At 43.1% G+C, this 18,783-nt stretch overlaps 1 protein-coding gene across 4 annotated transcripts in view; it reads right to left on the bottom strand.

Moving 5' to 3' along the window:
* The window catches only part of ACOXL (acyl-CoA oxidase like), a 348,079-nt gene that overhangs the window by 236,367 nt on the left and 92,929 nt on the right, over positions 1–18,783 (bottom strand). For all 4 annotated transcript variants that reach the window (XM_038561425.1, XM_038561423.1, XM_038561424.1 and 1 more), the window contains exon 10: positions 17,453–17,487. In XM_038561425.1, coding sequence (XP_038417353.1) covers positions 17,453–17,487 — 35 coding nt within the window. The remainder of the gene's footprint in view (positions 1–17,452; positions 17,488–18,783) is intronic.

Here is an 18,783-nt window from a genome sequence, read left to right as displayed (position 1 = left end):
AATACTAACATTTTACAAAGCCCAGGCAGATAAAATCAGCTCAGGTTGAGTATACACTGCACACAAAGCTATAACTGATTCAGCTTTGCAATCTGACCTTTAGTTGTTGGGTAGAAATGGAGAAGCGTATTTACAGAAATGGTGAATTTATTTTTGTTATATACAAAGATACCGCCCCTCGTGAAGCATGTGAACTCTCGTCAAAGGAGCAAATGTTTAAAAACTGAAGGAAAATAAGAAGGCAGGCTTCCTGTTTCATACACACAGAGGAAGAGGGGTCTTTTAAGCCTGTCATAAAACAGGTGGGCTCAAGAAATTCAGAAAAGGGTGCATGGAAATATACTCTTATTGCCACTGTGATATTTTAAAGAAATAACATTTGTCTTTTGTTCCATAACTAAATGAAATAAGCTAAAGCCATAGGGAAAGTACATGTGTTTACACCTCAGCCCAGAGACAGCTTGTTGCATCTGACTTTCTGTTCTGGTTAAAAACATCTCTTTCTTCAGCCTGCTGTTGAATATACCCCTCACAGCTGAGGACAGATGTGGCTAGCAATGCCTTGTGAAACAAATGCCAAGCAGCAGACCGCTACCACAGGCTCACACACCTGCAGGTGACATCACCAGACTCTATCTTACCCCAGAAATCTATTAACATGCAGAAACAGGTGTCATCAAACCAAAACCCACTCTTAGAAAGCATTCACCTCATCCGCCTGAGAGTGGAAATGACAAACGAGATGCCGAACTTCCACTCACCTTCCATGTGTGACTAAGAGGGCGGGGAGCACCTCCCTATGCCCCCACCCAAACCTCACAGGACACCTGTTCCCTGACATCCCAAGGATGCCAGATGCAGCCGAAACAAAAGCACTGGAGAAAATTCTGCTCCCTGGATGTTGCATTTTCCTTTGTTTCAGGGAGTTTAACATCTTTTTTCTTTAGCAAAAAAGTAGTTAATACCAGCTCAGGTCTTTACTGATGTGTTATCCTTGATATGGCATTTCTTTTTGGATTTGTAACAGGCATATAGAAGGTACTCAATATATGTATGGAGACATAAAAAAAATGAAATATCTGGGATTTATTTTAAAATACTTCAACAGGGATCCCTGGGTGGCACAGCGGTTTGGCGCCTGCCTTTGGCCCGGGGCGTGATCCTGGAGATCCAGGATCAAATCCCACGTCAGGCTCCCGGTGCATGGAGCCTGCTTCTCTCTCTGCCTATGTCTCTGCCTCTCTCTCTCTCTCTCTCTCTCTGTGTGACTATCATAAATAAATAAAAAATAAAATAATAAAATAAAATAAAATAAAATAAAATACTTCAACAGGAGATGAAGGGCACTATAAAAATAAACTAAAATTGTCAAAATGTTGATAACTGTAGAAACCAGGAGATGAATAATTGGGAATCCACTATGCTATTTCTCCTTGTGTTTGAAATTTTCCATAATCAATATAATTTTTAAATATGTAGTAGCATTTCCAGTTGTTGGACCAACTCCTCCTCCCCTCTCCTTAGTAATAGAATCTCAATTTTGTTCATGTATTTCACCCTTCTCTCTGGAGCCACTGTGCTTCACTGAGCCAGTCACAGTCATCCCATTCCTCCTTGCTAGTGCTAACCCTAGGGATGGACAGATGTTTTATGTGGCCAATGAAAGAAGAGGGGAATTCTCTTGAAGAGTTTCTGGGGGAAAAGTTCCCATGCTGCTACAAAGTGGCACATAGGAGGAGATAGGTCTTCCTCTTTTGCTAAAATTTGTTGCATCTGCATGTGACAGCAAGAACCTCAGCAGCCATTTTGTGACCAGGAGGGAGTCAGCCAAAGACAAAACCAATTTGCTGAGGGTTGCAGAGAAGAAAGATCAAAGCAACCCTGGTCTTTGAGGATGTCACTAAGTTACTGAAATAACCACCCTGAAACTGCCTCACTTCAGGAATCATTAAGTGAGAAAACAACCCACTTACTGTTTAAAACAGTTGAGCCAGGGTTTCCTGTTACTCATAGCTAAAGGCATCCTACTTGATACAAAATAACTGTTCAATGAATGAAGGAAAGAATGGATGAAGACAGAGGTACGGGGAGAATTACTAGTCTTAGTTGAGTCATTTGAGTCTTAGTAAAATCACTGTTGTTGTAATCCCAAATAGGAGTTGAGATTAACATTCCATTTCCCCTTAGTTCATAGGATCTTCTCTCTTATTTCACAGCACACATTGTATATTTTATTTCTTTGCCAACCAATCAGATACTTCCAGGTATCTTCTCCTGTAAAGTTGCTCTTCCATTTGTTTGGAGCATTTCCTCAAATGGCACCTCATATTCATAGCTATGCCCAGGTCAGCAAGGGCTCCCTGTATACTGGAAAGAGCATGGACTTCATTAAGTGGCTCTGTGGTCTTGGAAAAATCCCTCGACCTCCTGAGAATTAATGTATTTATCTGTAAGACAGAATTAATAATGCCCATTTTAAGAGCTGAGAGATTTAAATGGGGAAGAATGGAGTGAAGCATCTAAAGCATGGCACAGTGCCATTTCATCCACATCAAGACTGGTTTTAAGGTCAGGGGTAACCGCTGGCAACTGACAGAATCACTGTTTTATTCTTCTACCCTTGCTTTCATGAATACCAAAAAAAAGTAACAAATTTCTCTCTATTAGTTTCACTTCCAACACCTCACATATCTTTTTTTTTTTTTTTTTTTACCTATCTGCTTTCATCACAAAGTATATGTGATTAAAAAGAAGATTGAGGAGTGCATAGGTGGTTCAGTCAATTGAGCCTCTAACTCTTGATTTCGGTTCAGGTCATGATCTCAGGGCCCTGGGATCGAGCCCCCGGTGGGGCTCCACACTCAGCAGGGAGTCTGCTTGAGATTCTCTCTCTCCCTTTGCCCCTCCCCCCCAAAAAACGAATAAATAAAGCTTTAAGAATAAATAAATAAATAAATAAATAATCAATTCACTATGATGTATACCTGAAATTAATAAGATTATTGTATGTCAATTATACTTCAATGAAAAAAATTGTTCTGGAAATAGATAGTGGTGACGGTGGCACAACACTGTGAATATACTAAATGACACTGAATTGTACACTTTAAAATAGTTAAAATAGTAAATTTTATGTGCTTTAATCACAATAAAAAATAATTAAAAATTTTATTACAGAAAATATCCCAAATGGTTTCCTTTCAAATAATATAGGCCCTTCAGTCAACTATTTCAAATGGGAAAGAATTTCTTGGAATACAGGTGGGTAGCTGCCTTCCCCACCCTACCAGTGCCTGCCCAACAGGTGTGAAGGACTGGGGGTGGGGGCAGGCTGAGCAGAGAGCAGTGGTATCTGAATCCTTTACCCTACACTAGTGGGACAGAGACCACTGCCTCCCTCCCCTTTCTCAAGTAGGAATATGAAAATGGAGAAAATTCTAGTCCCTCCTGGATGACCTCTCCCCTGGGGTTGAGTGGGCACTTTCCAGACTACCACTACATGGATGGCCCTTGTTTCGTCACATCATCACAGCACCTGAAGTCTTCTTTATGCTCTTCTATCCATGTACTCAGCTTTTACTTAAGTAAATGTATTTTATTTTTTTATTTTAACGGTTTTATTTATTTACTCATGAGAGACACAGAGAAAGGCAGAGACATAGGCAGAGGGAGAAGCAGGCTCCCTGCGGGGAGCCTGATGTGGAATTCAATCCCAAGACCCCAGAATCATGCCCTGAGCCAAAGGCGGACGCTCAACCTATTAGCCACCCAGGCGTCCCAGTTGGTTTTCCTCCTTCTCCTTCCTCCAGGTGCGTTCTGCCACAGCCTGCCCAGAAAGTCTTTTTCCATCAGCATTAACTGTCCCTTCCAGCCCAAACATCATCTAATTGCTCTCCCACCAGACCAAAACCCCTTGTGAGTGACCAGAAAACAAGGAGTCCTCTCTGGGGTTGAGTCTGAAATAGAGCTAGAGGTCACATGAAATCATCCTTGGGACTTTTAGTGGTGTTGGTGACACACTTTGGGAAACATGTCTTCTGCTGGGAGAGGCATGAGTTCGAATCCCCACAACTACTTAGTATAAAACCATCATATCCTACCTCCTTTGTGAGGAAATAGTCTTTGCATGGACAATCACAAACAGCTACAGATAGGAGGGGGTCTAGAATTTGGCAATGCTAATCATATCCTCCAGCTGCCATCTGCCTGCCAATCTCCCCTTCCTCCTTCAGAAGTTGCCTCCAGCCCATTCTATAGAACCTGGCACAGCTGACTACACACACCCCCAAATACACACGCATACATACATTCATGCCTTATTACATCAAACGCTTCCTTTAGCACCCTTACCATACAGTGTTCCCACCAGAGTCACCAGAGGCAGACATGGTATGCTTTCACCTTTAGCTACACACGGTAGATACTCAGTAAATATTAGATGAATGAACAAACAAATGAATTTACATTCAATTGGAATTTTTTTAGTGTCCTGGATTTTTTTTTCATTTTAGATTTTATAAAGGGGAAGAAGTGAGAAGACTGGAAATAGGACAGTCAAGGTAAAATAATCAATTGCCTCCTGATTACCTGTCACACCTTGTGGATTATCAACAGGGCAGAGCCCTCCCATGTGTCTCCAATGACAGCCAAACTAAGGTGGAAGGGGGCTGGCTCCAGAGAGTGACAAATGAGTCTGATTGTTGATTTGTACTTCTATACCGTTGCAGAGACAACCATAAATGCATTCTGGGTGATAGCCATGTAAGAGAGGCTACCATTCTCTCCTGCCCATTAGCATGATTAATTGAAAGCTGATTTGATTTCCATGTTTAAACAAACAGGCAAACAAAAGAGGACAAAGAGGTTTTCAGGAGAGCATTTTGTCAACACAAAAGCCAACATAGCATGTGAGCCTCTTAATAATGGATTTGAATCAATCTCTGCTGACTGAACACATGCCAGACCCTGAAGATCGAAAGAGGAATAAACACTGCGTTGACCTTGAGAAGCTCTCGGTTAGAGCAGAGTTTCTCCACCTTGGGATTATTCACATTTTAGGAAAGATCATTCTCTGTGGTGAGGAGTTATCCTGTGTGTATTATAGGATGCTTAGCAGCATCTCTGGGCCTCTCCCCACTGAATGGTAGTAGTACCCGTCCCCAAGTTGGGACAACCAAACATATCACCAAATGTCCCTGGGGCACAAAATCCCCTGATTTAGAACTACCGTCTAGAAGGAGTATAAATAAATAACCACAAGATGTACCACCATGTAAGAGGCCAACACAGTTGGGAATGTGGACAAAGGAGCAATTAGTTCTCTGGAGGAGGAATGCTGTGGACATCTGTGGATGCCTACACATGAGGATATAAATGTGGCTCTGTCTGTACCGCTAACACCCCATCACCATCTCCACCCACCACAAACTCAAAGGAGGTAGAATCTGTCTTGTATAACAGAAAAAGCCACTGTGATAAGCAGTCACATCTACAAGACTCAGGAGTGTAAATTTACATATTTCCTTCTCTGTATGGCACTTGAGGCTCTACCAACCTCAGCAGGAAGCAAAATCTAAGTGATAAGATACATCAGAAAAAAGAGCTACCTCACATGATTCCTTCCCCCTTGGGCCCACAGCGGATGGCATACATGCCACCCCCTTCCGGAGACTCCTCAGGTCTTCCACAGGCCCAGTCCTCTGTGTATAGAATGTTCCAGATGCATAGATAGTTTGAGTCACATAAGAGGCCAAAGCATCTTTCATACAGGAAAAACTACCTATAAATGAGTCACCCTGGTGACTAAAGGGAAGTAAATCTAGAATTTCCTATGGCTAGCTTAACAGAGCCTCAGGATTATGTCTTGCCAACTTAATTGTACATTAAAACTTGAGAAACAGTCTTCAGGAAGAGGGGGGTGTAGAACCTTAAGCCAAGCTTGCCATAGAAAATCAGCCTGTGAAAGAGGCTCCCCAACACATCAGGCTGATCAGAAAACCCCTCTGTCCTCTCCCACTTAACAGAAACATGACCAGGGCCTTAGTAAACTCTCCTCCCATAAAATGGGTGATGACCAATTGCTTGTTCACTATAGATGGTCCGCTGGACCAGGGCATTATGTTCCCAGTCAAGGGAATATAGAGAAGGACCCTGCACTTCCCCCCACCCGGCTTGGCTGTCATAAACACTAGCCTAGACAGTGTACTGTGAGCTGTCTCCCCGGCCCTCGGTGAGTGGAAGCTCCTCTCAGCACAAAGAGGAGTGTGCTGGTGATCTTCACCCAGGCTGGTTTCCCTGTCTGCCCTTAGCCCCGGTGCATTGCACAGCCCGTTCACTGGGTGCCTGGGGCCCTGCCCCCTGCCCAGTGCTCAGCGGAAATCAACCAAGTGGGACTTGGGGTGACACCTGCCACATTGGCCTCAGCAGCCAGAGGGGGGCGGGGCGCAGAGCTGTTTTCTCACTATTCTTTCATTGGTGAGATCTGGAAACAGCTGCACCCCATTCCCTGAGTCTCCAGGGAGAGACCAGCCAGCCGATGAGTTTTCCAGATGGATGAGATGAGCAGTGCCTCCTGGAACGTGACCTCAGGCACCTGCGCTGGGGACCGCCATTCCACAGAGGGGCGCAGGCTAAGCCCAACATGTCATCCCAGCGCCCCCTGTGGGCTCAGTGAACCACAGCATGGAGGGCGGGCTCTGGCAGCCCCCTACCACCCCTCCTGGGCACCCCCTTCCTGGCAGCAACCAAGTGAGTGAAGAATAAGGTCAAACCCAACCACCTCAGGCTGAACTGCCCCCACTACGAGGGCCTCGGTCGAGCAGCTTTCTCTCTGAAAAGTCCACGGTTGACAAAATTCTAACTGCACCTGTGAACTGGTTTACATGGAAAACCTTAGAAAGACCAGCAAGTTAGACTGCATACAGTTACACCCTAACAGCTCATGTTCATTGAAAACCATCAAGTGAGAAAAACGATGAAATTGACTCCTCACCCTGGACATACCAAACACAATTCCATACTCAGAAGCATTTGGACACAGGACTATTAACGTGGCCTCAGAAAAAGTGGTCTTGCACAAGAATGGCTCAAGCTTCCCTCTATCTTAGCTCTCTTTAATTCAAGTTCACTGAGGTTTAATTCACTTACAGTAAAATTCAATTCTTTCAGGTGTTGTTATAGTTCTATGCATTTAGAAAAAACATACAGTCATGTAACCCTCATAATCAAGATTTAGAATATGTCTATCACTCCCCACACAAATTCCTCATGCTACTTTCTAGTTAACCCTCCCCTTCCCCACTTTCTTCCCAGAGTTTGCCCTTTTCTAGAATGTCATGCAAATGGAATCATACAGCATGTGCTATATGATTGGAGCATACAGGAGTCTGGCTTCTTTGGAGTCTGGCTTCTTCCACTCAACATGATGCCTTTTTATTGCCAAGTATTATTTCACTGTGTAGATGGGCCACAGTTGGTTTATCCACTTCCCAGGTGGAGGGTATTTGAGATCGTTTTCACTTTCAGGCAACTGTGAACAGAGCCACTATAGATATTTGCATAAAGTCTTTGTATGGGCTAATGTTTTCATTTCTCTTGTGTAAGTACTACCTGGAAGTGGAGTCATTGGGTCATATGGTAAGGTGACGTTTAACATTACAAAAAACTACCAAAGTATCTCCCAAAGCGGCCACACCATTTTGCTTTCCCACCAACCAGTGTAGGAGAGCTACCATTACTCCATATTTTCATCAGCACCTTCATACTATATTGTCAGGATTTTGTGGTTTTGTGTTTTTGTTGTTTTGAGGGGATTTGTGTGTGTGTGTGTTTGTGTTTAAGCCATTCTGATATATGTGTAATGGTATCTCATTGTGGTCTTAATTTGCATTTCCTTAATGATTAACGATGTTGAGTGTCTCTTCATGTGTTTATTTGCCATCTCTTTTGCCATCTCACTTGTGTCTCTTCTTTGGTAAAGTATCAGCTCAAGAGTTTATGCCCATGTATTAAATTGCTTTCTTGTTTAAAGACCTGTAAGTTCTACACATATTCTGGATACAAGTCCTTTATCAGATATGTTTTGAAAATATTTTCTCCTGGTTTGTGGCTTGTAGTTTCTAGGCAGTGGTTTTCACAGAGCAGATGTTTTTAATTTTGATAAAATCCATTTTACCAACTTTTCTTTCATAGTTTATGCTCTTTGTGTCCAAAGCAATCTTTGCCTTGCCCAAGGTCACAAAGATCTGCGGCTATGTTTTCTTCTATAAGGTTTTCAGTTTTAGGTTTTATTTTGTGTGCATGACCTATTTTTGTTCGTTATTATACATTTTGTAAGGTAAGGGTTGAGGGCCTTGGGTTTTTTTTTCTTTAAAGGATGTTCAGTTGTTTGGTACCATTTATATTCTTTCTCCATTGAGTTATCTTAGGGCTTCCCTTGAAAATCAATTGATCATTTATGTGTGTGTCTTCTTCTAGGATCTTCATTCTGTTTGACTGGTCTATCTATCCTTTTATCAGCACCACACTGTCTTGATTCCTATAGCTTTATAGTAAATCTTGAAGTTGGGTAGTGTAAGTCTTTCAATTCTTTCAAAGTTGTTTTTGCCTTTACATATAAATTTTTTAATTAGATTGTCATTCTTTGAATTAGCTTATCATTATGCAAAATATTTACATTTATGTTTCTATGTTTGAATTGGAGTTTTGTCAAATCTCTGGGTCAATTTAAGTTAGGTGCCTTATCCTTTTGAAAATAAGGGAGTGGTCATTCTTAAAAGAAAGACTGACCAATTCCTTCCAAACTCATCCATACAAAATGGCTTTGCCAAATGGCTCTGGCTCTAAGTGCAGGGTTGTTGAGTCCATGTGTTCTGATGTGTGAGGGAGACAAGAATGCAGTCTGCCTCTTCACCCTGCTCCCTGATATAGAAAGGAAAAGACACAAAGTTGAGGTCAGCCCTGAGCCCTAACAATAGAAAGGAGCATGGTTCTTTGACAAATTTTTAAAAATGAGGTGACATATTTTCCATCCAAGGGGCCACTAGAGGAGGAGTTCATGAATGCATAAGAGAAAAGAGAAGTTAATTCTTCAAAGGAAACAGCAAGAGCCAGAGGTGGAACAGGCAGGACGCTCAGGGCTCCAAAATTTGAGGAGACAGGTTGGAGATGAAGTCTGGGGTCAGAATTCTGCTTGGTGGCCTATGGAAGCTTTTGACTGGAGGGGCATAATTAGATATGTACTTGAGAAAGATCCTCTTACTGGCAGGCAAAATATCCTCCCAGAGATCATCCTATGGGTGTGGCAACAGACATATGATAAGCAGGTTTGACTGGGGAAATGGCTGAGAGCCTGGACCAAAATGCCTTTGGAGAACAAGGCCACCAAATTAAAACCAGACAAAAGATTAAAGGAGATGGGAGAGGCACAGGAAGGCACATCTGCCTATCCCTTATTCCCCTGGACCTTAAAGATATCTACCACTCTCCAGGCACATCCACATGCCCAGGCCAAGCTCAGCCATAAAATGCCAACAACATATCTGCAGTGTTGGGGGATCTCACTGAGTAAGATCATATAATTCAGACACCCTGCGAGTATGCATATTCTGCTCTTCAGGGGCCATATTTTGTGTTAAGGTTATCTTAAAAATGCCACCTTCCAAAAGACGGCTTTGCTTTTAAGATTATGCCATTCGGGTTGAATAAATTTCTTGGCAACCCTGTGTATAAATCTGGCTGGGGCCTCACTGTGAAGTCTAAAAAAGAGACAGATGGAACAGTCAGCCAGAAAGCCACAGTGACAGAAACAACTATTCCCTGGAAGGGAGAAAAAGGGCAGAAAGGCATCTTTGTTTATTTTTACAAAATTTGGAGAACAACAGTGTCCCCCAGCTGTCTCCACAAGATCAAACCAGCTCCAAATGGGAGTTGCTAAGTATTTGCCAACACTTGAAATCAAAGTCCAATAGGCCTGATGGCCCTGTTTCTTGTCTCTCCCTCCCTTTGTATTTCAAGATGACAATTTCATTTGTTCATTGAGGCAGCCTGTCCATTCAATAAGCATTCTGATTCATCTATGAACTTCAAACTCCACTTCTAATCTAAATCAGAACACAAAAGTACATGACCCCTTCACTTCTTGCTAGGCCCTCTGGCTCATTCAAAGCAAACACCCTAAGGCAGTCTCAGAATGACATTTAATCATGGGGTCTGCATTTTCGTTGTAAGGCCATGCCCTCCAAAGTCCAGCTCAGGGATCGTCAAACTGTCAACTTGCCCACTTCTCTGGGACTGATGATCACACACAAGCTCCCCAATCCTTCCTCCTTCTCATCAGCCCTCTGAGAACACCAAAGCCTGTTAGGGGGGTTGGCACCTGTAACTCCAAAATTAGGGTTAGGTCAAAGGCCTGTGACAGGGTACCAAATTTGACCCTGTTAGGACCTATAAGAGACTGACAGAAAAAGTCAGTTGTGGGAAAGAAACATCTTTAGGCTTGATCTAAAAGACAAACCTCTGTGAACTTCCATTCAATTTTAACAGAGCCAAGTGGAAAATTTGCTTCCTTCCTTGTTTATTAAAGAAACAACCAACAGAAACAAATAACAAACTAATTCTGTCAAGGGCTAGTTCACTGCTTTCCTACCCTGCTTCCGTGGGCTATTCTTAGAAACATGGACACAAGTGCCATGTGCAAAAATGCCATGCTGTGGGTTTACAGAGCCTCTCCATTGTATCAGAGAAGTGAGAGTCAAAAGTAAGATGATCAGTTCTTTTTTTTATGATTTTATTTATTTATTCATGAGAGACAGAGAGAGAGAGAGAGAGAGACAGGCAGAGGGAGAAGCAGGCTCCATGCAGGGAGCCCGATGTGGGACTTGATGCCAGGACTCCAGGATCACACCCTAGGCTGAAGACAGGTGCTAAACCCTAAGCCACATAGGGATCCCCAGGATGATCACTTCTGAGCCACTTCATCTTTGCCCAGGAGCTCCCACCAGGAGGGAGCAGGTTTCTCCTGGCTAGTGCACAGTGACAGACAGGAAGAACTTCTAAACTCTCTTTCAAACTTATAGAAAAAGAAAAAAACAAAACACCCACACAGTGGGAACAATTTCCCCACCGTGTGGGTGGTGGGGCCCCGAGAGCTGTTATCTGCAAAGGGCACTTCTGGGGGTTACCCAGCTGTCACCACTGTGTGGATTCCACTCAAAAACCTCAAGCCAAGCAGTGGGGAATGAACATCAAGAGACAATTTTTCCACTCTGTGAAAATGACTTGACTTCACAAAAATAAATTAAAACACCATGACAATAAATGAAATGTGTCCAGGACCTGTTGTCAAATGCATAGTCGATGACAGTCAATGCTCTTCCTTGCTCGGTTCATCTATACCATCAGAATATGACTATGTCATTCTCCACCTCCTGACCCCTTAGCACCTGACCCTACATGATGTCTCTCTCTCTCTCTCTCTCTCTCTCTCACACACACACACACACACACACACACACGCACTCCTACATCACACAACCAGGTCTAGTGTTACTGGTCTAGAAGGAGTTAAAGGCTGAACCAGCATGTCTGAGGGCAGGGGTAGGAGTGGTTGAGGTGTGCAAGTGTTAGTATGGGAATCGGAGGAAAGGATATTCTAACTATGTTCATCATAACAAGGGAGATTTGATGGTTATAGCAAAAATGCAGATGTATAAAAACAAAACCAGATATCCTTTGGGCCTTAAGCCCCTCTTTTGCTACACAAGGGCCCCCTGTTCCTGGCTGCTCTGCCCCAGTTGTCCATGGGAGCCTGAGAGGCACTGCCTGCCCACCAAGTTTATAGGATTTAGTAATTCCTCCCCTCCTCTGCACACTCATGTCCTTTAAGTCCCTCCCTTCAACCCACTCCTAAGTGAACCCATCTCCAATGATGTCTTTGGGAGCCACGTTCACCTACTACCTTCCTTTCATCGCACCCTCATCTACTACAGGAGGGTCACACCATGGCTCTTTGCCCTAGCACTCCTATTAGAATTTGGGAAACAGACCTGGTGATTAGAACCTCAAGCCCCAAACCTTGCTTCCAAAAGTATCCTTACCCACTTTCCTATGAGGACATAGGAAGCCCTCAATTTCAGCATCGGGATTCTGGGTAGACATGACAATAAAAATGAAAACCATTTCTCAATAGCAAGTGTGAGCTTTTGAAGTGAACAAAACAACATACACGTAGGATACAACTCCACTTTAAAAACTAATCAACAGAAGAACAGTGTGGCGATTCCTCAAAAACCTAAAAATATAATTACCATATGATCCTGCAATTCCACTTCCGGGTATATACTTAAAAGAATGGAAAGCAAAGTTTCAAAGAGATTTATGCATATTCATGTTATTAGCAACATCATTAACAATAGCCAAAAGGCAGAAACAACCCAAATGTCTATTGACAGATGAATGGATAAGCAAAAAGTGGAATATTATTCAGCCTTAAAAGATATATAGACATATAGACACACACACACACACACACACACACACACACAATATATATACAATGGAATATTATTCACCCTTATAAAGGAAGGAAATTTGACACATGCTACAACATGAATTAACCCTAAGGATATTCCGCTAAGTGAAAGAAGCCAGACACAAAAATACAAATATTTTATGAGGTTCCTACAGTAGTCAAATTCAGAAACAGAAGGTAGAATGAGGTTACCAAGGGCTGAAGGTAGTAGGGGATGGGGAAAACACTAATGTTTATTGAGTCTCACTTTTGGAAGATGAAAAAGTTCTAGAGATGGATGTGGTGACAGTTGTACAAGAATGTGAATGTACTTGATACCACTGAACTGTATACTTTTTAACCTATTTTAAGGGTTATAATAATAAATTTTATGTTAGGTATATTTTACCAGAAAAAAAAAGTGATCAACAAAAATATTGAAGCTTCAATTAATCTAATAAGCTCAGAATCCTGAGGAGCAGGATCCTCCCTGCAGGAGCAGGATTTTTTTAAAGAAGAGACACAATCAAAAACCCACACACTTCACATTCTTCCTTCTCTCTGAGGACAGAAGTGGGTGACAGGGCCAGGCAGCAAGAGGGCCAGAAGAGCCACCACCAGGTGACCTGATGATCTACAGGCTTCTGAGAGGGAAGGCCAATTCCTCCTGTGGCCGCTGATTCCAGAGACAAGACAAAGAACATGGGGTGAGGGCCAGATGGTATAGCCTGACCTGCCAATGGCTCTTCATGATACCTAATTAAGAGTCATTGGTTCCTGCAAACTGGGGGTTTCCAGAAGATGGTTTCCTCACCATCACAGATCTACAGATACTGTTGTGCTTCCTGGAACTTTAACATAAGAATTCCTTATATTTCAGAAATCATTTCTGGAAAATACAACCTCTGCTAATGCCTTCTGCATTTCCACTGTGTCTAAGATGTTGGTACATGGACAGGTCAGATGCTCCTCAATAACCTCCTCCATGTTTAGGTGAATAGGATGTGTGAAAAGGATATTTACACTTTGCCAGAGGCTCACCCAAGCCAAAAAAGTCTCCACATTGTCCGAGTTACTGCAATCACTTCCAGTTATTTTTTTCTGCTCCTAAAGTCTTTAGACTTCTGCTCAGGGGACACTCACCTGCTGTGGGGAGCCTTTTGTGAATACTGGCTTTGCTGGGCTGCCACTGTCTCCAGGGTCCTCAGGCCCCAGGGTAAATGATGAAGGAACTTGGGGCCTGCAAGAGAGTCTCAGCAGATGTCTTCTTTTCTCCTCCTCAACTCATTACTTTCCATTGTAACTCGTAGATTTTTGTTTGTCTGCTGCATTTATATAAATTTCCATGTCTCCCTGCTCTGAACTGAACACCTCAGAATCAAGATGGGGGATAGGAGAGCTGAAGGCAAACCTCCCTGGAAACACAGTAAGGGGACATCTCCTGAGAGCATAGTAGGTGGCCTGCCAGAAGACAATAGAAGCACATTGTCCTGCCGTCAGGTGGATCCCTGGACCCCAAAGAGGTATGCCCAGGTGCTACAGGCAGTGGCCAAATCTGCCCCGTACATTCCATCCACTTTAGTGCAGGGCTTTTGTTTTGAGGGGTAGCTCCTAAGTTTGGGTTTGGGGCTGAACTACTGGAGACAAGCTAAGGCGGCCAGGATCTATTCCATCTCTCCACACCTCTCCTCACACACTCTGTTTCCCCTCCAAATAAGTGTCAGTCATTTAAAGAGTATGTGTGCCTCCAGGACCAGTATTACCAGCCTGCAGGAGCACCTGCCTGAGCCCACTGAGCCTGCCTTCCATGAGGATGGTTTAGGATTCGCTTCCTCTAAGAAGCCTCCTTTGGTTGATTTGCCTTCTCTCATAAGATTTGTGTCTATCCTTAAGTCTTCTTCACACATACTCATTGTGCATCCCCAGCTCATAAGCACCATGTAGCCAGCACAGTGTCTTAACTTTCCCTTCATGGGTGACGGGCACTAAGGAGGGCACATGATGAGGTGAGCATTGGGTTTTATACTATATGTTGGCAAATTGAATTTAAATAAAATGTTTTAAAAACTTCCTTTCACAAGGGCTTTAAATAAGTACTCCATCAGTCAGCTGGGCTCTGTGGCAGATAGTATTTTCCCAAAATGACCACATGATTTCCCCCCCACCCCCCATCTCATGTTCTTGTTACAATGTGACCAACACTCCTTCCACTGAGAAGTGGGGTCTCTGCTTCCTCCCTCTGAATGCCAATGGGCCATTGTGACTGCTCCAAAAGAATAAGGTGGAAGTGATGCTATGTGACTTCCTGGGCTGGATCACAGAAAGGAAACAGCTTCCACCAGGCTCTCCCTTTCCAGGACACTCACTCAGAGAAAGCCAGCCACCATGCTGTGGGGAAACCCAAATTAACTCATGTAGAGACGACATGGAGAGCTGTGTGGAGAGGAACAGAGACTTCCGGCCATCAGCCAGCATCACCCACCAGATACACAAGTGAATGAGCCTTTGGAAGTCTCTGTCCCTAGCCCTGAGCCTTTCAACATAGGCCCTAGACCCTGCAAAGCAGAGACAAGCCATCTTCACTGCCTTTCCAAACCCCTATCCCACAGAACATGCAAGCATGATTAATGGTAGCTCAGTGATATCAGGCAGCCATAGGAACTGGGTTTCCATAAATGTGGTCACAGGATGAATAATTCCAAAGTTCTTTCCTTTCTTTTTTTTTTTTTTTTTTTTTTTTTTTTAGTTCTTTCCTTTCTAAAACAGACTTTTGTTAACTGCCCCAACATCATTCTTTCTCTTCTTGGCAATGGAGCTCCTATCCTTAGCTCCTGAAGGGCCATGGCTCAGAGTGTCCATCTTTCTACTCATAACCACTGTCTACTAACTGCACTTCTTCAGCAAGACTGGGCCACTTTGGGGAAGGTAGAACCAAAGGAAGATGCCGTTCATAATCCTAGCAAAGGGCTTCCTTCCAGAGACCACCCACTGCCGCAATCCCACAGTAAGGCAGGTATAACTAAATCACTACCCAATCAGGGAAAGAATACATTTCCCTTCCCAAATGAAGAACATGTTCAGCCCAGAGAATAGTCCCCACCAATGAAGTGAGGTGTTGATAACCATACAGAACAATGCCAGGCACCTGCTGTGGCCGAGAGCAAGGTGAGCAGGAATCTTTTCCACAACACAGACCCCATATAAGCACGGGGGCAAAAGCACCATTCTGCCCGGACCTGCTATCTTATTGTCAGGTCTACCCTGCTCTGCTACCTTACCTGATTCGAAAAGGTCAATGTTTGGCAAAAGTCCCCTCAGCCTCACCAAGTATTAAAAACAAAGCTTTTTTTCTCAAGCTCCATATATACTCTAAGTTTCTGCCCGAGTTAGAACTTTCCACAGAGCCACAGAGTAACCCTCACCATTGCAGATACGAGCACACGTTTGTTCTCCGAACTAGAGCAAGACCTTAGGTTTCTTAGGGAAGAGACACCTTTAGCTCTCAAGCAGAAACAGGCAGCTACCGTTCATGATAAGAGGGACGCAGATATGAGGAAAGTTCTGCCAAAGGAAAAGAATGGAAAGGGTAATATCTGCCCCCGCCAAACACACACCCACCCAGTACCCAGCCCACAGCAGTTCAGGATCCACTGTCCACACCATGCTTCCTCAGTGCAGAGCAGTAGTACATCTTGTCACTGGGAGCAGCCTGGCTGTGCTAGCCAGAGAACAGGTGCTTCTGCAGGATGCTCTGCCTGGCCATGTGCAAGCACCAGGCACACCTATGATCCCAAAGCATAAAAGAAATCTTGAGCTTCCCTGGAGCAGCTTTCTCCCAAGAGTATCCAGAAATGTCCAGCACGAACACGTTTCTTCCCACACACTCATTCCCGGTTCTGAGTGGTTCTTTCCCAGTCCTGCCTTCTTCCCGCTTTACCCCACACAGGGCACCAGCAACTTTTCGAGGCTTCTATGATTGCCCACTTTATGGCTTGAGTCACAGTTAAATGTAAACAAGTACATACAACCTGTTACAGGCAATCTCATTTGAAGTAACTATGGTTTGTTTGTGGAGAGCTGGCCAGATGACACTGATCAGCGGGTGGCACTTTTCACTCAGGCATGAGCAGTTTGTTGTAAGGGCAGGAGGGACATTGTTTGTTGCCCCTCCATTGAGACGGAATATTAAGCAAGTTCAACATCTTAATACATTTTTATGAATATTAGTACAAGAAATCAGCGTTTTTCATAAACATGATTGATGCACTTGAGAAAAAGGCAGAAATCATAAAGACAAAAAATGGAGCTATTAGCCATTCTAAGGTGTACCTAAGACAAGACGGGGGCCCCCATTGGAGCTCAGAGGCTTCACTAACAAGGCTTCACCCAGCTTTCTGTTTGCCTGGCCTCCATCTCTCATGCAGGACATCTCCGATCTCTGTTCTTACTCCTACACGGAATACGTTACCCAAAAATCACTGGTGTCCCTCCCCTACAGCAGTACATTTTTTGTTTTATTTTTATTTTTTTAAGATTTTATTTATCTATTCGTGATAGACAGAGAGAGAGAGAGGCAGAGACACAGGCAGAGGGAGAAGCAGGCTCCACACCAGGAGCCCGACGTGGGACTTGATCCTGGGACTCCAGGATCATGCACTGGGCCAAAGGCAGGCGCCGAACCACTGAGCCACCCAGGGATCTCCACATTTTTGTTTTAAAAGAAATATACTACCTACCACCACTTTTACGTAAAAACCCTATTCCTCCAAATTACCAGTAACCCTCACCAATCAAGCAACTAGAACAATTCTAATTGCTGTGAACTGATACCATGGGTAGAGTAGCCATCAAAATGAAGCTCAAAAACCCACAGACTTGAGCAAATCAAAAGCTATAAACCAGTAAGTTTATCCCTTAAGAGAGAAAGAAAAAATTTAACTTTACCTGTGACTATAGCGAATGGCTATCGTCAACCCAAGCTGTAATTAAAAAGAGAGGGAAAATACATATTAAACAATATTAAAAGTATGATGAATTCACAGGAAAATTAACTTATTATGGTCCGTTATTTTTAAAACATTTCCTAAAATTTCCTACTGTTTATGCTTCATAAATAACACCTTTTAATGATAGATCTTTCATTTCAACATAGATCTTAAAAGATAGTCATATTTTGAAATGGTCTTAGAGACACCTAAAATATTTCATGTGTCTCTCATCTGGAAAGACTTCCCTGTTATAAGAGATTTTTTTTTTTTGCCTTTTTCCCCTTTTTTCTTTACATTTTTTAAATTTAATTTTAAAAAATTTTTATTGAAATATAATTGGCAAATAAATTGTATATATTCAATGTATACAATATAGTGATTTGATATACATATACAGTGTGAAATTATTACTGTATGTTATCACATTAATTAACACATCCATCACTTCACATAGTTACTTTTTCTCTTCCTTTTTTTTTTTGGTAAGACCACTTAAGATCTACTCTCTTAGCAAATTTCAAGTATACAATACAGTATTGTTAACTATAGTCACAATGCTATGCCTTAAATCTCCAGAACTTATTCATCTTACAACTAAAAGTTTATACACTCTGACCAACATCTCCCTGCTTCCCCCACCCCCAGCCCCCAGCAACCACCATTCTACTCCCTGTTTGTATGAGCAAAACAGGGCTCTTTCAGCTCTGAGACAAAGCCGTGAAAGGATGGGATTCAGTGTGTGGCTGATTCTGAAGTTTGCCATACCCGGGTCCCAGGAGTAGCTCTTTCCCTACCCTGTTGCCCTAGGAGTGCTGAGTAGAGACCAGGCCATGAGGGGGACTGATTACCCAGGCCAGAGTCTTGCCAGGCGATCTGTACAACTTTCACACGGATTCCATAAGCTCAAGGCCAGCAAACTGCACCTCTGAGGACAGCAAAGAGATTGAGCCCACACTACATATATGGCATCTAAAGAAAGTGCACAGGATCGCTGGACATAGCAACAAGCAGAGACCAAGGTGACACTGTGATTTGCTTTTTACTCTGTGAGAGTGTCATGGGAACCTCTCCAGCATAAGTGGGGATCCAATCATATGGCATGGACCTCAGCTAGTTCATGCAAGATCAGTAGCAGATTCCAGAAGAGTCAGGCCACAGGAGTTCAACTGCTGACTGCATGGGCATCAAGTTATTTAAACTCTCAGAGCCACAGTGTCTGCAACTATATAATGGGCAAATAATTATTTTCTCATGTAAGGATTAAGCAGTTTTTCTATTTTTGTGTGC

Source organism: Canis lupus, chromosome 17 (assembly GCF_011100685.1).
Source record: "Canis lupus familiaris isolate Mischka breed German Shepherd chromosome 17, alternate assembly UU_Cfam_GSD_1.0, whole genome shotgun sequence".
Lineage (NCBI taxonomy): Eukaryota > Metazoa > Chordata > Mammalia > Carnivora > Canidae > Canis > Canis lupus.
This window is presented reverse-complemented; position numbering and strand designations above follow the sequence as displayed.